The following is a 27,479-nucleotide window of genomic DNA, read 5'->3' as shown; positions in this document are numbered from 1 at the left end:
TTTGCTTTGTCATTGCATTCCTTATTGAAAGCCATCAGTCTGGTTTTGAAGGCCTGAATATCGGCCATTTGCTTTTGCAATTCAGAATCCATTCAAGATTCCTTGATTATTCTTTTGCCAATCACTGGCTCTTCCAGGGCCACTATATTTGGCCTCATTTGTTTGAATATTTCAGTGAGTGCATCTACTGAGAATGGTTCTTCGCTTTGTGCGACAACCTGAGTTTCTTCCCCGTCTTGTACTACTCTGACAGGTCCATAGTTTCCTTCGTACATGAACTTTTCCACCGAGTTTGCTTCTGCGACAAAAGGCCTATGATCGGCCTGTACCACCTCTGCTTCGCCTTTGTCATTCCAAAAAATCAGGCATTGATGGAGCGACGAGGGTATACAGTGACTTCCGTGTATCCAATCCCTTCCTAGGAGCACGTTGTAACTAGTAGGATCATCTATTACAAAGAAGACAGTGGTCCTGGTAGTCGTATCTATAGTTATGTCCAATGGCATAACTCCCTTAGCTGAAGTTGCTCCTCCATTGAAGCTAGTGAGGATGACTTCTGTAGGAATCATATCACCCTCTGTCTTTGTGAACTTTCTCATCATCCTAGATGGAATGGTGTTTATAGCTGCTCCATTGTCGACAAGCACTTTTGCCACTGGGACGCCGTTAACTAGAGCTTTAACGTATAATGGCCTCAGGTGTTTTGTCAACTTCATGGCTGGCCGTTTAAAAACAACCTTTTCGGCAGCCTCTATTTCTACCTCTTGTTTGTTTTCTGTCGAATTATCCCCTTGTGATAGGTCGACGTGCAGTATGTCACGCTGATCCTCTGTTTCCTGAATTTCCTTCTTTTTTCTAATGCTTCCTCATCAGTTATCCAACCTGTGGGAGGGGACATTATTCTTGGAGGTGACCCATACTTCTCAGAGCGAGGCACTCTCTTCTTCCTTTTGGGTGTCCCGTATAGTACGTAGAAGTCGAAAGGATGCCCAGATGGCTCCCCTAACAAGTCTACTTCGCGAACTCCCTCTTGGTGTAGTTGCTTAAACAGAGTGTTGTGCGATACTTCCCTCTTTTTTCTTTCTGCTTCTAGGTCTATTTCTTCTTCAATGTCTGTCATCCCATCGTCCTCTTCATTGTTGTAGGCCTCTCCAGAAGTCTGGCCTTCTTCACATACCAACATGCAGGCTTCTCCTTCGTTGTCCTCCCTTTCTTCTTCCTTTTCTTTATTCTTGAATTCATTGGCCAGTAGGTAATTATTGGCCACGACAGGAGGCAACGTACCGAATTGGATAGCAAGGGGCTGATCTGGATCTTCTTCATCCTTTTTGTCCCTCTCAAACCTTGACCTCCCAGAAGAGGTTTCTGGCAGTTCCTTCATTGATTCATCTGTACCAGTCTCTTTACTACCTTTGAGGACGTTCTGATTGGCTACCTTGAGTAATAGAGGCGCTTTAGGATGTGGCATTCCTTGTTGTTGCCTCATCATCCGTCCGTAGTTTCGTTGGAAACACCTTTGTTGGGTCCTAGTCATCTCATCGAAGGGTATTGTCCTTCCTATGCTGTACTGGAATGAATGCCATACATTTGGCCGGCGAGGTTGCGGCCTAAATGTTCTTCCAGTATCTGCTGGTCTGAACTGCCTTTCAAAAGGCTGTCCTCTATAAAATGATGTACCTTGCCCTCTACCAGGCTGAATGTTTGGGAATAAGGCAGGGCGATGAGGATGCTGCCATGTCCCTGGTTTCTCTGTGTCTCCATTTACTTCCCTTTTACACCTTGCACACAGGACGTTTTCGTCCTTTTTTGGTTCTTTCCCTTTGATTCGTTCGAAGACACTGGGATGTGTTTTAGTATCCTCTTCTCCATCGTCTATGACCAACTTGAATTTTGGCAACTTGTTCTTGAACCCAGACGTTACCATATTTACCCCAAGTGGCTGTGGGAAAGGATTCTCGTCCACTGCCATCTTTTTCTTATCGTCGAACGTAATTCGTCCTGATTCAATAGCATCCTGCAATACGTGACAGAAAACCAAGCAATTGTTAGTCAAATGTGACCATGCATTATGCCACTTACAATATTTTTTACCCTTTATTTGTTCAGGGTTTGGCAATTTGTGCTTATCGCTCAGCTTTATTTGCTTATCCCTATATAATTTATCGAATATAAGGTCAGCTTTGGTCACAATGGTATGAACGTCAAAATTTGGATTTCTGTAATAAGTCCCTTTACTAGAATTTTTCATTTGTTCTTCTTCTCTTATCAGTCGCTCATACCTAATCACATTCGCACTCAACTGGAAAATGTCGGGAAATTCCTTGTCCTGGAACTTCTTTTTTAAATCAAAGCTCAAGCAGCCTTGTGCGATCTTGACAAATTCTTTTTCGGGCAGAGGTACAAAACACTTGCTTCTTGCTGTTTTGAACCTTTGGAGAAAACTTTCTGCCCATTCATTTGGCATTTGACGTAGATTCGCCAAATCAGCCAAAGTGACTTCAGATTCAGTTTTATAAAACTGAGCATGAAACAACTGTTCCAGTTGTTGCCATGTTTGAACAGAGTTCGCTGACAAGTTGATGAACCAGGAGAAAGCTACTCCTGTTAACGAACTAGGGAAAAGTCTCATTTTATGGTAATCGGTTATATCACCACTTTGCAACGTGAATCGCCCTATGTGTTCTAGAGTAGACACCTCTCCTAAACCTGTAAACAGTGAGAATTCTGGCACTTTATACCCTCTAGGCCATGGATATGCTTGGTCTACCCAATCAGAATATGGCTTTGTGTATGTCGGCCTAATGACAGGACGCACCCCAAAGGCCATCTGATCCTGCACGATTTCCATAATCTGGTTTCTCAACATGACATTGTGATCATATGGAATTCCTACAGGCTGATTAACCGGTTGATTTGCATGAGATCTGATGTTTGGTCCTTGATTGGCAACAAAATTACCATAATTAGGTCCATTACCGAACATCTGTTCCCTCATTACCACATGGAATATTCTGTCCATTGTTTAGGACATTATCTCTCACGTTTGAATTACCTCCCAAGTTAGGCATGCCACTACCATTGTTTTGATTTGGCACTGTAGTACCCCCTTGGTTTGAAGTAGAGGGACCAGAAAGCGATTCTACCCCTTGATTCGGATTTAGGACATAGGGATTATGTCCCACAACTGTCCTGGTTTGAAAATGGTTTGTAAGAGGTATAGCCGGTTGACATATTTGGCCTACTAACTTATTCATTGTTTCGTTTAACGTCTTTAGCTGTTTGGCCATATTGCATAGTGTGCATTTCCATTTTGTGTAAATCTTTCCATATTATGAATACTTCGAAGATTTACCTGTTCAACGACGTCTTGCGTGAGTTCTCCAAGCAATGCACGCATGGTTCGAGGACTCAACTCCGTCATTGGTTCGTAACGACTGTTACTGCTCTGATTTTGTCCATCTGTTCGTGGAGAGGCATGCTGCTCCTCATATCGCTCGATTACAGACTGGATTCCTCCCTGACTTGCTCCTTCCTTGTCGGATCTCTGAGGCATATTGTTTCACCTTTTATATTTTCAACACCTAACACCACTGTCCCACTGGGCGTGCCAAATTGTTTCGCGCGGGTTAAGTCGCTAACAATTAAAAAGGATCAGACGATTGTGTAAGGGACGAAACCTCTTGAGACAAAGTCCCAAAAATGGGTGTTCTTTTATTGGCGATGAACTTTACAATTGGAAATAAAAAACAGCGTATCTCCAAGGGGCGCAAGCACACGAGTTACAGAAAAAATAGTGTTTAAATCTAAAAGCTAAAGAAATGAAAATTACATATTCTCTGTTCGAGTGTTTTGGATTCGGTCCTTTACTTCTGCGTCCTTTCTCCCTTTTATACCTTATAAACGATCTCTTTGTGATTAACTACTCTAAAAACTGCTTGATCGTCCTATAACTACCCACTTTCTTTGTAGTGGCCATTTTGTCATGAAACTGCCTTTTAACTGCTGTCATTATCTTTCATCGTTCAACCGCTTTCGATTGAATTCCTTGAGTCGTGGAACGTGATAAGGCTAATTTAACAACTGCCTTGATAACTGCATTCCTTGATAACCACGATACGTTATGTTTGTTGATACTTTGGGCGACTTGGAGGTTTGGGCGAGAGTAGAATAACAGCTCTGGGCGACCGTATGACACTCCATTCGTTCAGATTTTGGGCGACTTGCAAACTTGGGCGATAGCGTTACCGCATTCTTGGGCCCCTTATTTGGGCCTTCACCTTGATTCGTTCGATTGGACTTCGTTCTTTGAGCTATCCGATTTGAGGATCTTTCAATTGGGCTTTACTACTTGGACTGTTCGATTTGGACTGAATTTTTACGTGTCAACACCTTCTAACGGTCATTCAGCTTCCATTTTTCCGTATAAAATTCTTGAGGAATTGAAGCTTGAGAGGGAGAGTCAAAATTGAATTAGAGGAAAATTAGTAATCGAAAATGGTGATGGATGAAATGGGTGGATCAACAGTTGGGTTGATCCAAGATGCAATGCCAAGGTCAACAGAAACACCCACCTCGTATATCTCGACCTCGGTGTTGGCGAGTTATCCATAATGTCTGTCCTCATAGCCTTTGCTTTTGCTTTTGCCCAGTCGTTTAAGCTCATAACCTCCTGATACACTTCGATTCATTGTGCGTATGTATACATGTGTATCTATCTATTCACGTGTGGATGAATTTTGGTTTAATTGAGGAAATCTAGGAATGGGGATCGATGACTTTAATGTTGTTCTTTTTGTGAAAATTATTTATATCTGTGCTAAGTCTTTTATATTTGGTTGCATGCTTATGTTAGAATCAGATCTTTGTTAGAATAGAACCCCATTAGGCAGAGACTGGCGCGCAAAGTTGCAAGGGGCGGGAGAGTGTTCGTCCCGGCCCGGCCCCACCTTTTAGAATTGACGTCTGCATAGCTCCACATTCCCAGATAGATCACTTCACCGAACTAGTTTTGTGCTGAAAGTTGACATTTCCAGGTCCCCGGTCAACGATGAGGGTGCCTGTTCAGATATAAAACTTATCCTTAAAATCAGCTCGTAAAAGGAGGATGCCTAAGTAGTTTCAAGGTGTACACTATTAGTTCCTGTGGACTTCTTATGTTATATATTCAAAGAGTTTATCTTATACATAACAGGTGTGTATTACTATGAGGAAATTATTTCCCCGAATTCTAATAACACTTCGTTGATGACTCTATTTTGTTTCTTTTAGCTATTAGTAGGTTCCGGGAGATCCTTACTGAAAGATAAAAATGACTATGATGCTGAATTCAAGAACTCTAAGGCCCGTTTGACAGGCTTTTGAAAAGCTAAATGGTGCTTCTGAAACTAGAAATTGTTGCTGGACCTGTTAGTATAATTCTAGAAGAGCTTTCTTATGCAAGAAGCAGAAGCATAAGCCCTGCAAATGGGCCCTAAATGAGCGCAATTTTTCCTATTTAAGGTTTAAGGAAGGAGGAATTAATCAATTTGACTAAATATAATTCAAGATATTCAGATTCAGAAACAAATTAATTGAAAGATCTCTTAGAAAACTTGTCCACAATTCATAGAAAAATTGATACCTTTTTAGTTGGAGCTTGAACTAGTGCACAAGATAGGCGATAATGTACACAAACTGTGATTACATGCTATATTAAGAAATATTTTGTTTCCCCTCTCACGGAAATAAAAAGTATTTTGTCCGGGATTCTACTTAGAAATTTAATGAACTACATTAGGCATTGTCTAGGTCATGACTAAACCCTGAAAGTTAATGCTTATTGCCTTATCTTGAAACCTTCAGAGTTGATAAAAGAAATTTTTTTTGTCCTCTCGAACTTCCATTGTAGACACAGTTAAATGCTGTACTAACACACATCAAACCCAATGTCGTTGAAGACCGATGAGGTTATGATAGTTATTTTTGAAAGTCTTAAGGCTATAATAGTCTTGCAGGTATAAGGACAGATGTTGGGATCTGAAGCAACTTGTTGCATCTGGTGGTATGCCATCGTCCCATTCAGCAACGGTAACAGCTCTTGCGGTAGCTGTTGGCTTGCAAGAGGGCTTTGGAGGATCGGTATTTTGCAACTGCATTGATCTTAGCATGTGTGGTATGATCTCTTCATTTATGTTATATTCTTTCCCTTTTGTTTCTTGGAGTAGATCATTATTTACTCGTTATGTGTGTTTCAAGACTTGGTTAACTGTTTGATGCTCTGTGATTGGTGATTTTCTTTTCAGTTTATACATTTGTCAAATGATACTAAGATGAATGCGTGATTAGCGGGATGACGTCTATTATCCTTGAATATTCAAATTACATCTTAAAATTCTCTTTCTGATATACTGGGCTGATGAATTAAAAGCATGTTTGGGAGTTGTTTATACACAGTTTAAATTATAAATGGATAAAAAAGAGTGGTGGATAAGTGGTTAATACTTATGGATCCTACAAAATATGTGTATGAAAGTGATTGACTGATTATAAACAATTTATAAATGGTAGCGAAACAAGGGCTAAGTGTTTAATTCCTAAGAGAAACAAACTGTGAAGAGTCTTGAGCTAGAAGGCTCTTGTCCAAAAATATTTTGCTCCTCTTGTTCCAAATGGTAAAAATTTAATTGGATAAAAACAAGTTATTTCGATGAGGTGTTTCAACAAGCACTTGGATGGAATGTTGAATTGCAAAATCATCAAGCAGCTTGAGATTATATGGAAATAATATTCGTAAAATAGAGTTATTCTAAAGAAAAGTGCTAGCATTTCCTGAAGAAACGCATCCTTGTACATTTTACTTGTATGGTGTCATTGCCAACTAGGCTTTGATCATAGATACTTTAACGGTCACCTGTTTGGTTGTCACTTGTCATCAACACGAATTTTGGGTCGTTAAATTTAGTCTACATTGTTTACGGCGGATTTCTTTTGACGAGCATTGTTTGGCAGGCGATGTATGATGCAATGGTGTAAGACTACAAGCTGGACGTCAAGCAGAGGTACGTGGTTGGATTTGTACTCGTGCAAATAGATTGAAGTGGAAATTGACAGATTTTCCCATCATTTGTTAAGCTATAAATAAATTAGTTTTGTGCTGTTCGTTTTGAGTAACATCTAATAAACTGGAATAATTTTTTCAGGTTTTAAATCAAATTGTATGTGAACTTCCATCTGAGCATCCTCTGGCTGAGAGCAGACCACTCCGCGAACTCCTTGGTCACACTCCTCCCCAGGTTCAGTTCTCTGCTGTAAATGAGAATTTTGATGGTTTTAACGTTTAAAGGGACGACAGCGGTCTCCTCTGTTTCCAAGAACTGAAACACAAGTTCTTGGACCTTAGTTAAGGATGTTAAACCATTTTACAGAACGTTTTTTCATTTTCTTTCAAGAAGCTTCGTAAATTCTTTGCCCACGCTGTTTGATTCATTCACTATTAGATCTACTAGAAGATCTAAAAGAACTAGATGTTTAACAACTAAAATAGGCCATGTAAGTTTTGGTTGCCCCATCACCCTTCTTCTTCTGACTTGTTTTATTGATATCATGCCCCTCGTATCCTCAAGAGCTTCTCACGGTCTAAGCAAAAGTTCATGATTCTTTCTGAAATAGGTTGTTGCTGGTGCACTGCTGGGAGTTGGTTCAGCAACAGTTATGCATTTAGTCAATGGATCATGGAGTCCTCCTTGATGCTTCAATAGGTCAGTCTGAAAAGCAATTTTGACCTTGATTGATCTCTAAAGTTATAACTTGGATCAGGATTCAGAGTTATCCCTATTTTCCGACTCCAAAATATAGAGTGGTTCTGATATAAGTCGCATATTCTACTAGTGATGTACCTTCTTTCTTTCTGAATTAATATGAAGTTTAAACAAGCTTCTAGCTGCATTATTGATTGCAGTGTTTTGATGGATATGTTTAGCACAAAGCATTGTAACGTCTTTTTTCCCCCCAATTGTGCTAAATATTAACCTGTTTACCTTATCAAACATGTCACACAACAACATTACTGTACTGTGCATTGAATCTGTAAACTGTGCAGCTGAAAAATAAAACTAATCTTGTATATGGAATGAGAAGGCATCAATAGAAAATTCTGTGTAGCGTCAAAAGAAAAGAAAATACATAAATAATAATGAATATGTTAAAACTTATTATAATGGTATCAAAACACCTATAAATCTAGTATCTCCGTAAAATGTATCTACTAGCGCAAATAAATATTGAACTAACTAAATAGCTCAACTACAATCCAAGTACAAGATGAAAAACCTTTTTGAGCTCATAAATAGGATCATTCATTATTCCTGACTTTGCACGCCAAGCAATGTGCTCATCAGGTCTCACTAAAATGGCTCCTCTATCTGTCATTCTACAAAGATCCCACCATGATGGTGAAGATGAAGAACTTTTAACTTCAACTGCATCCACAAAATTCTTCCAAGGTGACAGTGCTGTTTCACTTCTGCTACTTCCATCAATGGTTGGCCATATCACAGCTACCTTTAGAGGAACTTTAAGTTCCTCAACCACTTTAAAGGCAGTTCGAGCTAGATTGTAGGACTCTTCAATTGGAGCAATAATCAGAAGAAACTGAACATTGTCACTAGATACAAGGTCAAGTGTGGAAAAAGTCTCCTGTAAAAGATGATATCAAGTAAGAAATGCAAACTAGGAGGAGAAAGAAACCGCCCCCCGGGGGGGGTGGGGGGTGTGTTTAATCTTAAATGGTCATAAGAGTGGCATTTGGGATAATTTCTCACCTACTGATAGAGCAAAGTTTACATTTTATCATGGTCTATCTACTAAATGTACACTAAATGGACCACCAGAAAAGCATGGTCTGGCAACAATTCCTGACGTCCCCAAGCAACCGAAAAAGGGGAAATATGCTTGCAAGCACAAACTCGTAGGGGCCAGGGGTCAAGTTACACGTACCCTTCTTTTCAGTTCTGATACCAGCTTAATTTTCATATGCGGCAGTCTTGATCCGGGGTCCGTGGACGGAATGTATTCCCTCCTCCGTCCAGTAGGCGTTTCTGATGCACTTGACAAACTATTGCTGTCAGATACAAGTGCTCCTTCACGATACCTAACAAGAAAGCCTTCAAGTTATCATGAAATTACCAGATAAACCTTCCGTGGATAATAACTGAAGGTAATTAGAAACACAAAGATGATACAAGATACATTTTCCAAGTTTCCAAGAAAATCTTAAAAATTTTTAGCACTGACCGAAGCCAAATGAATGAGAGAATCAGTTTTCACGAGGAGAATGGAGAAGTGTGTGTACTTCAAAAGTAATTAAAACAGGACAAGCATATTGTTGGTGACTGACATAATACCGCTACCTGAAACCTAGATCCTCGGCAGGGAACTGGAGTTGAAGGCTCTTTCCTTCTTCAAATATCTGTCTCAGTTTGGCAAGCCTTCTAGATCCAAGAGGATTCTTTTCATTTAAAAGAGACTCTGAGAGTTGTGCACGGCCTAAGCTAAAAATACCATCCAAAAATGCACTTTGTAGTTCAGACGGCAGAATTGAACCAACGGTATTGTTTATAGTTTTATGGACTGCCAATTAACATTTCACAAATTAGGTTCACTAGTGAATCCAAATACAAGAAAAAGATTCAAATCTTTAGGCTCATCAATGTACCTGCATTTGCAATGGCTGGATCAAGACCAAGAGTAGCAGGCACTGCCATTGCTGCTTTAAAGTTTTGGAGACTAAGTGCCGTATTATAACTGGCAATCTGATAGATTACAGGAATTTCCCCAAATATTTACTACACACTTCTCATGAATGAATATTTATTACAATTTCAAACTCCAATATTGAGGTGAGATGAGCAAATACACTACACAAAGTGATACCTGCTTACGCTCCATTTCATAAGTGGAAAGAAGTGATGGACGTGCAATGCCATTGATTACAGAAGCTAACTTCCAGGCAAGGTTATGAGCGTCCTGAATACCGGTATTCATTCCTGAAAAAAGCAACAGAGGGGATTTTAAGCATCTATTCGCATTTTAACAATTTTTTATTTCCTATTTTGACAGGCATGATATGCTTTATGCTAAATGGAAAGCGAAAAAGACCAAGCCACCACTACCATTAGTACGGCCAGGATTGATTTCCTGTGGCTTTGAGAGTGTATCTTGTAGCATTTATTTTGCTTGCGGTCTCTGTTTGTAAATGATACATGTGTACATTTTACTCAAAAATATTGTAAAATAATACAGGCTAATGGCCGAAGAAGACGTCACCCTAGATCCACTGTTTATTCATAATAACAAGTTCGTTAAACTCAACTCTAGAGTCCGTTAACTGATGAACATAAACATGAATGCAAATCATTATAATTTCAAAAAAGATATGATAAAGTGGGGACTTGGATTCTGCAGCCTAATAGATGCCCCAAATTATAATCTAAACAAAATCATTCTTTTAGATGCGCAAAGCCATTTACTAGAATTCTTATTCTGTTTAAATTCATCCAGAATTTCAAAGTCAAAATCCAATTAATCTCACACTGAAAAAGATTACATTTACATCAATTTCCTTCTTTCACTCCTGTTTTGTGAAACCTTAAACTCTTATTAACACAATCTGAATAACCAAGTGAAAATTAGTGAAAATTTCAGCTATGGTGGAGATTATTTACCCCAAAAAAAAAAAAAAAAATACCGACTGAAGTGTTACATACCGAAACCACCAGCAGGAGGAAAGCGATGAGCAGCATCGCCAGCAAGTATTATTCTGTTGTTACACGATGAAAATCTATCAGCAACTTGAGCATGCATTACCCAAGGCTTTATATCCATCACTTCTATGTCTAAAAGCTTTCGGCCAACCAATTTGAAGATTAATCTCTCGCACATCTACAACAATGCAATAACTTCAAAAGAACAATTATGAAGATGGCAATTGCAAGTTCTAACATTTACCTAGAGTTTCCAAAGCAGTCTTCTAGCATGTTTGTTTTAAGCTTAGAAATTGGTAATAGTTACTTAGCCCCCATTTGGTTTAAATCAAAAAGTAGATAAAAATCTAACTTAAATCCAACAATTAATTTTAACTACACATTTAATGGGATTCATAGATTTTCAACCACATATTTCATCAACTTTTATCAAAATTTACAAATTTTTTTACAGGAAATGTCAAAATTATTAAGAGGAGCAGCCCTAACCCCCTATAAATTGGTCTAAAATCTACAAAATTTTGATTTTTATTTAAACCAAATAGGGGCTTAGTGTTAATTACACTTTCAAAGGATCTACAACTTTTATCAACTTTTGAACCACAAATTTCATCAAAATCTATCTAAATCTAATAAAAATCTGATTTTTAGCAAAACCAAACATGGGCTAAATTATTTCCAACTTTGACCAATATGAAATTATTTATTTTAAAAAATATATTTACTTATAACAATCTTTTAAGCTTGGCCAAACATGCTCTGATTTCATTTCGCCATTTATCTCAACCTAAGGTACTCACCATTGACATTTGACATCATCAGAAAATTTTAAGTTTCTCACTAGCAAGAACAAAAATATACCCTGAAGCTAAAATCTTCAAGCCTTTGCTGGGGCGGATAAAAAGGCACCTGCAGAACATCAATGAAAACACAAATTTATTGGTACAGTTTCAAGTACAAAAGGTGACACCATAGAATTTATGTGCATCACCAAACGGCCCAAAGAAAACATAAATGTCATGTTTGCTATGTACATTGAACAGTACTTGACTCCTAAGTAATAAAACGAAGATAAAATCTTGAATACTGCGTATCAATCATGTCCAAACAAAACTCATACTACCTGCAACACAAATTCCCCTTGCTTCAGATCATGAGCGACCAGAACACCGATAGCTTCAGTATTGAAGATAAAAAACAGCATGCCCGGTCTGTCATTGATCAGATACTGCCCGAGGTCTTGGCTCATAAAATGGATACTGATGAGATTTTGCAAGTTCTTCTCACCGCTCATGTCTATTCCCATGAGCTTTCTAACAGTACTTCCTGCACCATCTGTACCAATAAGGAAATCACAGTAGAAATCTTTCTCCATATGCTTTCCTCCCCTAAGAAAAGATGTAGTTACAGTTACACCATGATCAGTTGTGTTGAAAGATGTGCACTCATGCCCCAGTAATACCCTATGTTCTGCAAGCTGGACATCATCGGGGCTCAACTCTTCACTTGCAACCCGAAAGCCTATGTTCTCGAGTTGTTTAATTAGCAATCTGATAAGTTTGTACTGTGAGAAATGTGCAACAAAAACAGGACTCTCAATTCGGTCAAGATCTGCATAAAACAAAAGTTGTTGCATTTAAATATAACATCAAGCTAGAGGAATGAAGGAATGCACAAAAAAAAAAAAAAAAAAAAAAAAAAAAAAAAAAAAAAAAAAGAAGAAGAAGAACAACAAGCAGTTTTCTTAAATTTTGTGAAATACAATTGGAAAAATGGGGGGCCTGAAATGACTCAAGAACGGTATGTGGTTTCTTTGTAATTTATTTCCCATGTTTTAATAATTACCTATAAAATTGCAATTTTTTCCATATGATTATTCACAAAAAATCCTACCCTGAGGTTGCATATGATCAACTGAACCAAGAATAGGACCCGTGAGTGAAGTGCAGTAGATGAACTTCCTCCAAAATTCCACTGGAGGTTGGGACATCATAATCTCATCAGCCAAGCCATTTATTTTCCGGAACACCTAACAAGAATAATCTACATCAAAACGAAAACTTCACATTACTTAATAAAGCCTCAATCTAACAAAACACTCACAAGAAGAAAGAATGAAAACAACCTCCATTGACCGATTGTTAACAAAATGAGCTTGAGGGTGTTTTGAAAAGGCCTTGTTTTTCTCTAAAACTGCACATTTTACACCTGAGAAACACCATTAATCATAGAAAAAGTTAGCATATTTCAATTTTTCAATAACAAAGGAAATTTATCATTATTTCATCATTCTAACGAAATTCAGGTCAGTTGCCACCAAAAGTAACTATTATTTTGCAAAACTGCAGATTTGACCCTTAAGAAACAATTTATCGCAGGAAATTAGCATTATATCCAATTTCAATTGAAATCCTTGTATCAACTTTGGTTATAACATATGAAATTTGAAACATGAAATTGAAATGTGGTAAAAACTCTATTATTGAACTTCAATAAAACCGAAAACATTACCTAGTTTTGTGAGAAGAATGGAGAGCACAAGTCCAACAGGGCCTGCACCTACGATCAAGACCGGCAAAACCGAGCCCCCACCATTGATTTTGCTAATCGAACCTGACAATAATCTTCTTTGGATGCATGGGATTGCACGGTTTATAGTTCTACTATTGTAGGCTCCATGGAATCTCCTCAAAACCCCCATTACACAAATGCAAACACAGACTCCCGAGAGGTTTAAGGTTCTCACAGAACAGATCAGAAGCTTCTTCAATTCAGGTGCTATTAGAAGAAATTGAACAGAATCAGAGTGGAGAAATTTTCCAGCGAATGCTTGGCTCCTTTGTGCCCACGCCCCCACGAAGTCCCAGCCATGTACCAGACCTAAGAGTTTCTTTAATTTTTCATTCAGAAACGATGATATTATCCAAAATTATACTTAGTGACAATTAAATTAAAAGCTTAATTTTGTGTTAGAAAAAAAAAATATATTTGTATTGAAATATTTTAGAATAAATTTTTAATCAATGATCCACTGATTCTACGATGATCTAGTGCCTTTCCAGTCCTGTAATTTTCGGGGCATAAATTAGACCTCCAAAATTGTAGTATGCAGGCAAAATGTAGAAGTTTATTATGGAACCAATTATTATCTTCTTAACTTAAAACTTATAAATCTAACAAAACAAAGTTGAATACAACCCAATAAGGGTGCAATAGTGCAATGCAATCATACAAGCCGACGACGCCGCAATCATATAAGCTAACAAGCCTCAAACATTTCTAATATGTTAATAAATAAGCAAGGGCAAGCCATTGCTTACCTGAGAAGTAGGAATTGAGCAAAAACTATGAAATGACACAATACGGTACTTTGAGAATTCCACCGTTGCAACTCACAATCCTGAAATCAAATTTTAACGGCAACCACAACAACCAATTAGATGTGAAGATAAATTTAAATTATATACGAAGTAAAAAATTAAATGTGAAAACAAATTTAACAGAAACCATAACAACCAATTGGATAAATCCAGAAATCAAAGCAACCAAATGGTAAATCCCTAAATCAGAATTAATTATTTCAACATTTTTTTTAATAGAAATCAACTCAAATCAAATCGTTTCAACAACTTTTTTTAACAGAAATCATAGCTAATCCATTCGACCACCCTTGTGACATGGTTAATTGAAGATAAGTCTTAATCAACTTCAAATTCGAAAAAACTTATTTCAATGGAGGCATAAGAGACCAAAATAGTCAATCACTTCTATAAGCAATCCAAACATTTGCAAAACAACAGTTCATTCTCTTGATGTACTACAAAATAAAGCAACATATGATAAACTAATCAACAGAAGAAATGCAATAACTGTCAGAATAATAATAAAGATGACAGGTTGGGAGGAGTCAGGGATTAATGTTATGGGGAGCAAAAATTTTAAAAAGTTAATATACGAATAAAATTCCAATATAACAAAAAATGCCGTAATATAAATTAGAGCCACATTAAATTGAAGTATCTACTCGCATAGTTCGCAAGAATCATAAATCAATTCAAGGTACTAAAGATCAAGCGAAGCTCCTGCTTGCATGGTTTGTTGCATCAAAGTGAACGAGAAATCAGAGCCACAATAAATTAAAGCTTTTTTTGATGCTTTCCAGAACAAACCAAAGCCTATAAATAAATTTTGCTCAGGAAACCATGAGTAATGAATGACTGATTAAAAAATGTAAAATATAAGTATGTAACGAATAAAAAATATAAACATAAATTGATAAACCATAAACATAAATTGATAAACATTAAACACAATAATTTAGAGGAAGGCAAGGAGCAAAATGTGAAAATGGAACAGCCACGTTAGGAATTTAGGCCTTTCGAACAAATATTAGACATCTTTATTTGGACAAGAATGCTTTCAAAAATCTTATTGTTTACACAACTTGAAGGGAAATATAAATTTCACCTACTAAATTTAGAATCCATAATTATGATATAGCTTCGCATTGCAATTATATGTATTCTTGAAGGCCAGTTGCACAGTTATAACAACCAAGCATATCTAATTATCATGTTATTCAAACATATTCACAATAATCCATTATTCGAATATCATAATCCCAACAAAAAATGCAGCCTTGGGATGAAAGAAGGCAAAAATTTCACTGGGCTACCACAAAACTTTAGCCAAACCAATAGCTGTTCAGGTTTCTTCACATATTTTCGAGGAAAGAAGTAAATAAAAAATTCAAATATGAAAATACTTACAGTCTACGACAGCAACGGTTTGTGGTAGGCGTTCGACAACCTAGTGGGTGGGTGGATAGGGAAAGATTTTGGGTTAAAAGGATTTGAAAATTTTCGATTAGGGGCTGTTCTCTTTGTGTTTCATTTTTTAATTTTGAATTCATTTTGGGTTTTGTGCTTTGAGTGCCTGTTATAAATTTGTTAAAATTACGTTCTTTTTGTTGTTTTGGAAAACTGTTTCTTAAAACATAAAATTAGAAAACGCGTTTACTTTCAAATTTTGAGAATATTTTTTCACAATATTTTATTCAAAAAATCTGATTATTCAATAAATTGTAATAGTTTAATGTTAGTATAGTATCTTGAAATATAAATTTTGAAATTGGTGATTCTTGAAATAACATATAAATTTTATAGTATTAAATAACCATCATTGATTCAAATAAAACTAGCAATCAAGCATTCAAAAATTAAAGAAAAATTGCAAAAATCATAATTTTTATTTTGTCAAAGAACATAACAATCAAACCATCCACAAGAAAGCCTTAGATAAAGTAGATAGCAATCAAATTATTTGTGATTCGCTCAACAACTATACAAATTATTTTAGGCAATAAATTCGTGACTCGGATGAAACTAAAACCTTGTACTTCAAAGGATTCAAGCTTTGGTGAATTGAGCAAAAGCAAGCAGTTACCAATTCCAGTAAAATAAAGCTTACAATGCTCCAGATGAGGAAGCTCAATTGAAAGAGACTTCAAACCGTCACAACCAAGAAGTAACAGGTGAGTCAAATTAGGACAAGCACGAACTGCATCAGATAGAGCTGTGTCCTTCAATCTAGCACCAACTACTTCAATCATTAGCACACCTCAAAGCTTAAGGGACTCCAAATTCCCTGCAGACCGAATGCAATCCAACTTTGAAGAGATTTCAATAAGATTCTGGTCTGGGTTATGGTGTCCATTCGAAGCTCGAGGTTCTTCAAGGAGGGTCTGTTATTGACAGCCATGACCTGAGCCCAGCACTAGAAAATGGGCAATGGACTACAAGTTCCTCTGATTGAGCAATTAAAGAAATCATTTGCATCACAATGGCATCGGGAGTATTTCCATTGGTAAGAATGTCAAGAAGATTTCGTGGGACAAATAGGCTTATAGATAAGGTAACGAGTCCTTCCACCTCTTGGAGACACAAATGCAAGAGGTAGATCAATGCCTAATAGAACAGATACCAAAGTCTATTCCTGAATCTTTGCCACCAAATAACAAGAGATAGATCATAAACTCTATTGCCACATTCATTTTCTAAAAATGGAAAAAAAAATAAAAAAAATAACAAAAGTATATTAACAAATGAAGTTAAATTTATCTGCTGTCCGTGAATTTGCTTCAAAAGATCATGCCGATATGCATAAATTGGCAATCCTTCATCAAGCCGCCTATATTCCCTCCTTAATAGGCAGTAAATCCTTTCCCAGTCAGTCTCTCCTTCCAAATGAAACACCTCTACCACAACCTCCCTTTTCTCCTCATTCTCCAAATAATCAATAATACACCTCAGCCCACTCTTGAATTCCTCAACACGATAGAAAAAGAAGGGGGGTTGATAACTAAATAAACTCAGACATACATATTGTAGAATATGCTAGTTGTTAATGGAAACCTATCCAAAAATCACCTCTCTAACATCAAATTTCGATGTTAATTATCTGTAGGGGGATTTCATATATAAAGGCCAAGTACTTAGCATATTTTCCTCTAATATATCATCTCTCTCTCTCTTCACAAAGAAACCAACTATTCTGCAATATTTTTTCCAATTGGCATATAATACCTTTTGGAAATCCGAGACGAGTTAGACACCAACTGATCTTCACGCACTACCCAAGTAAACAAATTGTCAATTAAAGCTTTGTTTAACATTACCATGTACTGTTTGAGATATAAATTCAGTAAAGTAGAAGCACAAAGTTTTCAAAAGACAATTTAGTCAGCAAGTTGTCTTTTACGGCAGAGGATTAAAATACAAAGAGGAGGAGGAGGAGGAGGAGGAGAAGATGAAGAAGAAGAAGATAGAATTACCTTAAGCTGTATAGGGTTACAATTGTGAGCTACCCAACAAGCTCAACCGATTCTGCTCCAACAAGCTCAGTCGATTCTAGACAAAATTTAGGGTGACCCATGGTAGAATTAGATGCGCCTGGTTGAGAGTAATGTTGTGGTGGTGCTCCACGATCGAGAGGGTGGCCGGATGTGGAACTAACTGGGAAAAAATCGTGACTGCTCTCGAGGTTTTGGATGGGAATTGGCGCTGTTTCCGGTGATCTGGTGGGCAGGCAATGGTCGGAGGTTGTAGAGGGAGGTGATGAGGTGCCGGTGGTGTGTGGGTCCGGCGGCTTAGGAGGCAGTTGGTGGTTGTTATTGATGGAAGGAAGAGGAGGATTGGTTGCTCAAGAAAGAGGACGAATTTGGGGGAAATGAACCGTTTCCCGTGTTTTCATATTTCGCGTGATTTGGCTTGAAAATGCACAAAACATCATTTTTGACGTTTTAAGTTCTTAGTACATTCTTTTTTTTCAAAAATTCATTTTCGAAAATAGAAAAGAGAACACGTTTTCACTGTTTTGAAAAATAGAGAACATAAAATGGATTGAAAATAACAAAGAGACAGTCCCTTAAGTTTTCAATTTCTCAAATTAACGAGAAAAGAAAGGATGAAAGACAGAAAGAGGGGTGGTATTGTTTTGGGACGGAAATTGGGCTGGGCTAGCTGAGTGGATTAATTATTGGTGGATTATGGAAATTTAAAACACGTTTTTCATTTAATTGGAATATTTTACTGAACATGGGCTTGGGCAAAGTAAAGTTACAGAATCGACGACTCAAGTCATAGGTGTCGGTACTAAGCTATGAGGTAAATGTTTTGAAAAATCGAGAATAGAAACGAATTGAAAATAACAAAGAGAACAGTCCTTTAGGTTTTCAATTTCTCAAATTAACGAGAAAAGAAAGGATGAAAGACAGAAAGAGGGGTGGTATTGTTTTGGGACGGAAATTGGGCTGGGCTAGCTGAGTGGATTAATTATTGGTGGATTATGGAAATTTAAAACACGTTTTTCATTTAATTGGAATATTTTACTGAACATGGGCTTGGGCAAAGTAAAGTTACAGAATCGACGACTCAAGTCATAGGTGTCGGTACTAAGCTATGAGGTATGGATTTGATGTTTAGTGATCCATAACCTGATAATGATGTTATGTTGATATCAATAGTGGTTGCTTGTCAAGGATTGTAATTGGGAATCAATATTCTAATTTTCGATCTTGTTTTGTCTTGACTATCAATATAATTCATATAATCTCTAATTTAATGATTTTGACGACCTTTCCATTTTTGATAACACAATCTCGTTTAGGAAGATTGCTGTCGTCCTCTAGCTACTATTGTTTGCTTGGTTGATTTGGTGCAAGGTTTTATAAATGAGGACTTGAAGGAGGATGATGTTTAAAAACTTTGACCAAGAGAAGCATGCTGTTGTTGGATTTGTGCTAAGTCTTGGCCACCTTCTCCTTCTCGACATGGGCGGAGCCAATGCATGTCCAGTGCGGGTATCTGGACTTTTGGGCAGATTTTTTTTTTTTTTTAACCCACTTCTAAAGTTTCAGATATCAATAGTAGTGAATATCCATAGTCTTTTTTCAATATTCGGTGTCTAGCTTAGAGAGAAAAGCCCTATTAGACCCATTCCCTCAAAATTCAATTGACTCAAACCTATTCATTCATTTGAATCAATCCAATCATTCATTCATTTGAATCAATCAAACCCTTTGTCTGTGAGTGAGAGAATTCGTCCCTATTGTAGCGTCATAGTTCCGGTTCGCACAGAGTATTAAAACCATCAAGAAACAAATGAAATATATAAATTATGTCGCTTTTAGTATTATCGTACTATTATTTTATTTTTTTAGCGTCATGAAATCCTTGACCAAAATCTCGACATTTGATGTCGAAAAAAATTTGCCCGCGCTGAACTAAAATCCCAGCTTCGCCTCTATTCTCAATGCCTGTATATGCAAGTTCGATTGAATCTACAATTTAGAACTTTTTGGGGAATATTCTTCTGGTGTAACGCGCAATACTATGTTTCTAATACAAATAATCAATTTGCGGTTTTTTTTCCTATCAGCATGCCTTCCCATTACAATGTTACAAAACAATGCTACCAATGTTGAGAACTTGTGCAGGCTAGAGAAAGTGGTCTGAACTTGCATCCACCTTTTCTCTTGAGAGAAGCTGTATGCCAGCAGCTATGAAGGACTACCCAAAATGGTAGTAACCCAAATCCAAATCATCGTTGTAAGTATGCTGGGCAAGTCCTCCTTAGTCATGAGGTTAGTTACCCAAATCATCGAGTGCCAAGCAGGCGCCAAGTGAATGGTAACTCTTCCACTCAAGCGACACAGGCTAGAGAAAGTGGTCTGAACTTCCATCCACCTTTTCTCTTGAGAGAAGCTGTATGCCAGCAGCTATGAAGGACTACCCAAAATGGTAGTAACCCAAATCCAAATCATCGTTGTAAGTATGCTGCGCAAGTCCTCCTTAGTCATGAGGTTAGTTACCCAAATCATCGAGTGCCAAGCAGCCTCCAAGTGAACGGTAACTCTTCCACTCAAGCGACAGCTTGGCACCAAATGAGCGCCAGCGCTCCTTTTTTGAGCGCTGGAGCTGGAGCTGGAGCCAGACGTACAGCAAGGGGGAATGTGCCCACTTTTTCTTCTTGTTCCATAATTTGACGTTTTTAAGTCATCTTCAATCTAAACACAAATGCCCAATAGAATTTGGGTCATACTACAACTCTCTACAACATTTTCATGATTTGAGGTGTATCTTTTTGCGTAGGAGTGGTACTTCTTTATGTATAAAATTAGAAATTGATGAGGAAAGACACAATTAACATTTCCCAAATTTGAAAATAAACACACAAAATTAAGATTTATTAATATTCCTATTGTTCTTATTTTTTGGATTTCATCTTGTACAATCCAATCAGAGGCCTGAAGAATCCATTAAAATATTTGTTTGGAGTCCCTTAAGTATCCCTACTTGAAGGAGAGGAAGCGAATAACAATTTTAGGACAGTGTTCTATGCTATTCAAGCTTGTAATTTTGTTTGTTTTCTTCTTCATTTATTTGTGGTATCAATGTTTTGTTCATGAATCATGTTGACAGATTGTTCTTCATCATCTCTCAATATCATGTGAAGATTCCAACATCAATCATGATCTAAATTATTACTATATTACTATATTGGAATGAAGTAATCCATCTCTATTCATTATATTATATTTACCTCACATTCGTAAGTATAGATGGAGACAAACACGGACAACTATACAAGATTACGATCTTATGCTGGAGATATTTTAAATACATGAAAAGTAAGATAGAAGAGTTTTTCATCACTATAAAAAGTTGATTATGTTTTTTCTTTCAATAGAAATACGGGAGAAAAATTGCAATGATATTCTTCAATGTCCTGCACTTTGGTATTTAGTATTAAAGACCAAAGTGCATGTTATTACGTCAGCTCGAGGGTTTACTAGTTGGCACTCGAAGGGTAGCGACTGCGGGTTCCCCCTTTATATAAAAAAAAAACGAGAGACCAAATTTGATGTCTACTCTTCCATTATTGTTATATAATCAACTCATCTTTGATCCTCACTACAACTATACATAACTCGAGCTATTAAGTGAGACATGTTCTTTAGGGGTGAAGTTTCGGGGATGCAGAGCTGCACTTAGGGGGGCAATTATCAAAGATGACTTTGGGACATTAACGACAGCTATTTCGAAGAAAACGCTAGGTTCGTGGGTGGGTAAAGATGCACAAGTTGGTTTACTACATCAATTCACCTTGTCCTAGTTGATTAAGAGTTGTTGTTTTCACAATTGAGGTCAAAATGGTCACGGATTAGGTTAATTCGAAGAAATCTATGCCTCCCAAATGTTGATTTTTGAGGAACCAACCTTCAAATTACAACCAAGAGTTGCAAATAGTTTCATTCTGCCTTAATTACATAAGCAACATAGGTTTAAATATAAGCGAATCAACTATTTTTTCTATCGACTAACTTCCCTAAAATATTGGGATAATGGGAAGAAAAAAAACACCACAATAATTACTTATCACTTTTTCAAAATAAAAACTATAGAATGTAACACACACATATATTAAAAGAAAAAAAAATGCAAGGTAAGCAAGGATTTCGCACTAAGCATAGAAGTTTACATTGACTGTGTGAAACGCAACTCACCCTGACTTGTTCATTAGTTGGTGTCAAATTTTTCTTGACCCAATTGAGGGTCTTCTTTTAGATATTGTTGAGTTATTAGGTTTAATTGCTCGTGACTCTTGTTGTTCTATCCTTTAACCTTAAAATAAAGGGTTCACAAACTTGCAGTTCAAACATGTATAGGTAATGTTTCAACTTGGTGGATTAAATATATTTCCTTTTCTCTCAACCTTGTTATTCCAGGAGACATTTAGGGGGTGTTTGTTTTTCATTTTTGTAAAAATGAAAAATATAGTCATTATGGGCCCCGCACAAGAGATAAAAATTTAAATTTAGTAGTTTGATGTGATGTATAACGGTTATATTTTTCATTTTAATGAGAAAAGAATGAGAAACAAACATGGTCTTAATATTTAATAAAATTATTGACTTTCAGAAAAAGAAAAGAAAATTTTGAATGATTTCTTTCATTGAGTGAGGACTAATTCTATAGCTAAAAGTGGGGTTGAGAACTAAGCTGAGCTTTTTTATAGGTTAAAAACCAAGTTCCCAAAGAAACGATTTTGGGCTTGTAGTTTTGCGAGTCAATTGTTTCAATGGTTACTAAACTTAAGTCCACGTCTTTGATTGGTCACTGAAATTTAAAATGTTGAAAAATATAGTCATTATGGGCTCCGCACAAGAGATAAAAATTTAAATTTAGTAGTTTGATGTGATGTATAACGGTTATATTTTTCATTTTAATGAGAAAAGAATGAGAAACAAACATGGTCTTAATATTTAATAAAATTATTGACTTTCAGAAAAAGAAAAGAAAATTTTGAATGATTTCTTTCATTGAGTGAGGACTAATTCTATAGCTAAAAGTGGGGTTGAGAACTAAGCTGAGCTTTTTTATAGGTTAAAAACCAAGTTCCCAAAGAAACGATTTTGGGCTTGTAGTTTTGCGAGTCAATTGTTTCAATGGTTACTAAACTTAAGTCCACGTCTTTGATTGGTCACTGAAATTTAAAATGTCGAGTTTTAATTACTGAACTTTAAAAAATGTTGAGTTTTGGTCACTGAACTTAGGTCTGTGTCTTCCATTGCTCATTGAAATTTAAAATGTCGAGTTTTGACCACTGAATTTTGAAAAATGTTGTACAGAACTTTGAAAAATATTGTACATTATTTACTGTAAACTCGATATGTTTCTTAATTCAACAGTTATGTTAGCGAGTAACTTACGGCATATTTCAAAGTTTAATTGCCAAAACTCGACATTTTAAATTTCAGCGAGTAATTTAAGACATGGATATAAGTTCAGTGAGCAATCTAAGACATGAACCTAAATTCAGTGAGCAATCGAAAATATTGACTTAAGTTCAGTAACCAAAACTCAACATTTTTCAAAGTTTGGTGACTAAAATTCGATATTTTAAAGTTTAGTAGCCAACAAAGATGTGGATCTAAGTTCATTGACCATTAGAACAATTAACTCTAGTTTTGCTTGGCAAACAAATAATAGAAAAGATAGAGACTACAAAAGTTATTAGTATATTAATTTTTTAACCAATCATATATGTCCCCGTTTGACCTCCATTTTTAGTTAATTTTAATAGATGGAATAGTGATTTTTTGAAAAATATATGGTTGAAAAATAATGAAATTTTTTTTATTTTTGTGTAATATTATTTTATAAAAAATTGTGTAATTAAAAATAAGAGAAAGAAAAAGATTGAGAATGAGATGAGCTTGGGGGCGAAAAGGGGCGCTATTAATTAGGGGTGGGCGCGGGTCGGTTCGGTTCGGTTCTCTTTAGAACCGAACCGAACCAAACTTTTCGGGTATCTAGTAAATGGAACCGTCGGGTCCAAATATAATTATGGAACCGTTCGGGTTCGGTTCCATTCGGTTCGGTTCGGTTCGGATCGGTTCGGTTCCGTTCGGTTCTGTACTATAATTAAATTTTTTAACATTTATAACAACGTTATATAAATACGACTAATGATACATTCAATAGTTTTGGAATGTCAGAGATTAGTAAACTACCTTATTCAAATGATCGCTACGATCAAAGCTTCAGTCCGGGAAAGTCACGGCTTCGATCGGAAATATCAATTTCACTATTTTCTTTCACAGTAAAGCGAATTTCTCAACATAAAACCCAAAATTCTCAGTTCTAAGTTCAATTCGACAGGGAGAGATGAAGAGGAATGGAGATGACGTCGTAGAGAAGCTTGATGGGGTGAAGAAGCCTGTATTTCTGACAAAAACTGAGCGAGAACAGCTTGCCCTTCGACGCCGCCAAGAGGAAATCGCTCAACAAAAACGCAAAGCCGAACTTTTCCTACAAAGCAACAATGACGCTAAACCCCTTTCTTCTTCCGAACGGGACCGGGATCGGGATCGCGACCGGGATTTGGACCGCCGGTCTTCGCGTGACCATGGTAGCGAAAGAGAAAGAGAAAGAGAAAGGGATAGGGATATGGAGCGAAGGAATAGAGAGAAAGAGCGCGATGAAGAGCAGAAGGCACGTGAGCGTGCTCGATTGGAGAAATTGGCCGAGCGAGAGCGTGAAGTGGAATTGGCTGCTATTAAGGAACAGTATTTGGGGTCTAAAAAACCTAAGAAGCGGGTGATTAAACCTAGCGAGAAGTTCCGGTTCTCTTTCGATTGGGAGAATACTGAGGACACTTCTCGGGATATGAACTCGCTGTATCAGAATCCTCATGAAGCTAGGCTACTATTTGGTCGAGGACTTCGTGCAGGAATGGATCGAAGGGAGCAGAAAAAGCTTGCGGCTAAGAATGAGAAGGAGATTCGTGAGGAGGTTAGGAAGAAAGAGGGTGTTGAGGAGACCCGAGAGGAAGCTGCTGCACAAAAGAAGAAGGAGAAGGCTGCTGACTTGTATGATACTTTTGATATGAGGGTGGATCGCCATTGGTCTGAGAAGAAGCTTGAGGAGATGACTGAGAGAGACTGGAGAATTTTTAGGGAAGATTTTAATATTTCTTACAAGGGTTCGAAAATTCCTCGCCCTATGAGGAGCTGGATTGAGAGCAAGTTGAGTTCCGAGTTGTTGAAGGCAGTGGAGAGGGCTGGCTATAAGACTCCATCGCCAATTCAGATGGCTGCCATTCCTCTTGGGCTGCAGCAGCGTGACGTGATTGGTGTTGCTGAGACTGGTTCAGGTAAAACTGCTGCCTTTGTTCTTCCCATGTTAACTTACATTACCCGACTTCCTCCTATGACCGAAGAGAATGAGGCTGAGGGGCCTTATGCAGTTGTGATGGCACCTACTAGAGAGCTTGCTCAGCAAATTGAGGAGGAGACTGTAAAGTTCGCTCATTATCTGGGTATTAAGGTTGTTTCTATTGTTGGTGGGCAGTCCATTGAAGAACAAGGTTTTAGGATTAGGCAAGGGTGTGAGGTTGTGATTGCAACGCCTGGACGTCTTCTTGATTGCTTGGAGAGGCGGTATGCGGTTCTTAATCAGTGTCACTATGTAGTTCTTGATGAGGCTGATAGAATGATTGATATGGGTTTTGAACCTCAAGTTGTGGGATTACTGGATGCAATGCCTTCAAGTAACTTGAAACCAGAGAATGAGGAAGAAGAGCTTGATGAGAACAAGATTTATAGAACGACCTACATGTTTAGTGCTACCATGCCGCCTGCTGTGGAGCGGCTGGCAAGGAAGTACTTGAGAAATCCTGTTGTTGTTACCATAGGCACTGCAGGAAAGACAACTGATCTCATTACTCAACATGTTATCATGATGAAGGAGAATGATAAACAGGGTAGGTTGAAGAAATTCCTGGATGAGCTTGGGGATAAGACAGCTATTGTGTTTGTTAACACAAAGAAGGTTGCTGATAATGTAACCAAAAACTTGGATAAGGAGGGCTATCGTGTGACTACATTGCATGGGGGGAAGTCGCAAGAGCAGCGAGAAATAAGCCTCGAGGGATTTAGAACTAAGAGATACAATGTTTTGGTCGCCACTGATGTAGTAGGTCGTGGTATTGATATACATGATGTGGCACACGTCATAAATCATGATATGCCTGGTAATATTGAAGCTTACACCCATCGTATTGGGAGAACAGGGCGTGCAGGGAAGACTGGTGTTGCCACCACATTCTTGACTTTGCATGATACTGATGTCTTCTACGATCTGAAGCAAATGCTTATACAGAGCAACAGTCCTGTGCCTCCAGAGCTTGCCAGACACGAGGCTTCAAAGTTTAAGCCTGGTAGTATTCCTGACCGACCAGCCAGAAGGAATGACATGGTTTTCGCTCATTGATGCAGCAATCTGGCCATATTTTCCTGCAGTGATTTGAAGATCTCTAATTTTTTGTTGTGGGAAATGAATGGGTGATAATGGCCGTTAATAACAATACAAACTACTGGTGCTTCAACATCCAGGAAATGGTATCTACACTTTAGCACGCCTAAAGAAGTTGTAATGAAGAGCTTTATGATCCCAGTAAAACAATTTAGAAGAGGATGAAAGTTATTAAGATTAACCTGTTTGATGTGGTTGCCAAATATTTGATTCTGTTTGATGCATCAATAGATGTATGTGGTGGATGAATAGAGTTGCCAAAAAGAACTATTGTAGCCGATTCCAAGATTACTGGTCGTAGAGCTTATATAGCACCCTCTTTGTCTTTTGGGAAATAATGATTCGTTTGTTTGTATTGTTGTAACGATAGTATTAATGGTAGATTCGATAATCTTTTCAAGATATCTGGCGTTGATATTCTAATGATAAATCTGTCTTTATTGATTTTTTTGCGCATGTTACATGTCAGATGGACGGCTAGCAAATATGCTTATGAAATGTATTACTATTTGTGGATATTATATGTCGGAAAATTTATACCTATCATTTTTTCATGGCAATTGTGCTAATTTTTGCTGTTTGGTTGTCTTCAGTTTGCAAAGCTGTCGACTGAAATGGTTCCACATTGCTAAGTTAGCATTTCTCTTACTTGAAATTACATTAAATTATTTTGGGACCAAATATTTGTGATACCAATTGATTCCAGAGTTTAATCTTCATGCTCTCTCTCTCTCTCTCTCACTCTCGGTGATTTATGTGTATTTTGCATCATATTCTTGCTTCAACCTGTAATGGTTTTTATTGTTTCAGCATTGATAATGATACTACATATAACTGAATTTACAGTCGTGCAATAGAATCCAATTCTTAACTGGTGTGAGAGGTGCAAAAGCTTGGAAAATTGACGCTCCTTATGGTATGCACAGTGACAGTACTGTGCAGGAGAATCAAATTCTTAACAGTCAAGACCTCATCTTAGAGCCTGGCTTGTGGGATGTTTCTAAAATCTCAAATGTCTTTTACTCAGTTCATAGTGTCAATCCCTCTGAGCATTCTAACGGGGAAGACAAAAAAAGTGGGTATACATTCTTGCTGAACAATGGCCTAAACTATATTGGTTCCAGTTCCTAAGAAAAGTGATGATGTGTAATGCCCTGTGGAAGCTCCGAATACCTCTGAAGGAAAGTGTGTTTTTGTAGAGGTTGTATCATGAGTCACTTCCGAGCAACGTGAATCTTATGAATAGTAAGGGAACTGACGAGGGTGGATGTATCCAGTATGGGCTTTCAGAGTATAGCACACAAGCTCTATTTGCATGTGAAATGGCAAAGATGGTCAGGAATGTTGTGATTCTCCGATCACG

The 27,479-nt window shown here is 37.4% G+C and overlaps 3 protein-coding genes and 1 pseudogene across 9 annotated transcripts in view; 3 read left to right on the top strand and 1 right to left on the bottom strand.

Moving 5' to 3' along the window:
* Positions 1 to 4,673, top strand: part of LOC111404452 (cell wall protein RBR3-like) — a 36,384-nt gene extending 31,711 nt beyond the window's left edge. Inside the window, exon 8 of the mRNA XM_023033258.1 lies at positions 4,526 to 4,673. Within this exon, the coding sequence (XP_022889026.1) occupies positions 4,526 to 4,673 (148 nt within the window). The remainder of the gene's footprint in view (positions 1 to 4,525) is intronic.
* A 696-nt stretch (positions 4,674 to 5,369) lies between these two features.
* On the top strand, positions 5,370 to 8,142 carry LOC111404451 (annotated as a pseudogene).
* Positions 8,104 to 18,014, bottom strand: LOC111403366 (2,4-dichlorophenol 6-monooxygenase). Of its 7 annotated transcripts, XM_023031851.1 has the most exons (14): positions 17,572 to 18,014; positions 14,764 to 14,914; positions 14,060 to 14,139; positions 13,251 to 13,629; positions 12,865 to 12,947; positions 12,633 to 12,768; positions 11,863 to 12,350; positions 11,601 to 11,648; positions 10,743 to 10,917; positions 9,910 to 10,022; positions 9,692 to 9,788; positions 9,387 to 9,606; positions 8,974 to 9,127; positions 8,104 to 8,673 (listed from the first exon to the last, which is right to left on the bottom strand). In XM_023031851.1, exons 4-14 carry the CDS (start codon positions 13,438 to 13,440, stop codon positions 8,281 to 8,283), a joined length of 2,097 nt encoding a protein of 698 aa, XP_022887619.1. In that variant the 5' UTR covers positions 13,441 to 13,629; positions 14,060 to 14,139; positions 14,764 to 14,914; positions 17,572 to 18,014; the 3' UTR covers positions 8,104 to 8,280. The 7 variants fall into 7 exon arrangements, 6 of the variants coding, with proteins under 6 accessions (XP_022887619.1, XP_022887617.1, XP_022887618.1 ...); XM_023031849.1 differs by lacking the exon at positions 14,764 to 14,914; XM_023031850.1 differs by lacking the exon at positions 14,764 to 14,914 and having other exon boundaries at positions 13,251 to 13,619.
* Positions 18,015 to 23,873: 5,859 nt separating this feature from the next.
* Positions 23,874 to 26,632, top strand: LOC111403365 (DEAD-box ATP-dependent RNA helicase 21-like). Its single transcript, XM_023031848.1, has one exon. It carries the CDS (start codon positions 23,969 to 23,971, stop codon positions 26,072 to 26,074), a length of 2,106 nt encoding a protein of 701 aa, XP_022887616.1. The 5' UTR covers positions 23,874 to 23,968; the 3' UTR covers positions 26,075 to 26,632.
* Positions 26,633 to 27,479: the final 847 nt, after the last annotated feature.

The sequence above is a fragment of the Olea europaea genome, chromosome 11 (assembly GCF_002742605.1).
Source record: "Olea europaea var. sylvestris chromosome 11, O_europaea_v1, whole genome shotgun sequence".
NCBI lineage: Eukaryota > Viridiplantae > Streptophyta > Magnoliopsida > Lamiales > Oleaceae > Olea > Olea europaea.
The sequence above is the reverse complement of the archived record's forward strand: the minus strand, read 5'-3'. Positions and strand labels throughout refer to the sequence as shown.

Coding starts and splice junctions, on each gene's coding strand:
- LOC111403366 (XM_023031851.1), bottom strand. CDS start 13,440: ATGGGGGTTTTGAGGAGATTCCATGGAGCCTACAATAGTAGAACTATA. Junction 10,918..11,600: donor TTGAAGATTTTAGCTTCAGG/GTATATTTTTGT, acceptor GCATTGTTGTAG/ATGTGCGAGAGATTAATCTT. Junction 8,674..8,973: donor TATCAGAACTGAAAAGAAGG/GTACGTGTAACT, acceptor CATCTTTTACAG/GAGACTTTTTCCACACTTGA.
- LOC111403365 (XM_023031848.1), top strand. CDS start 23,969: ATGAAGAGGAATGGAGATGACGTCGTAGAGAAGCTTGATGGGGTGAAG.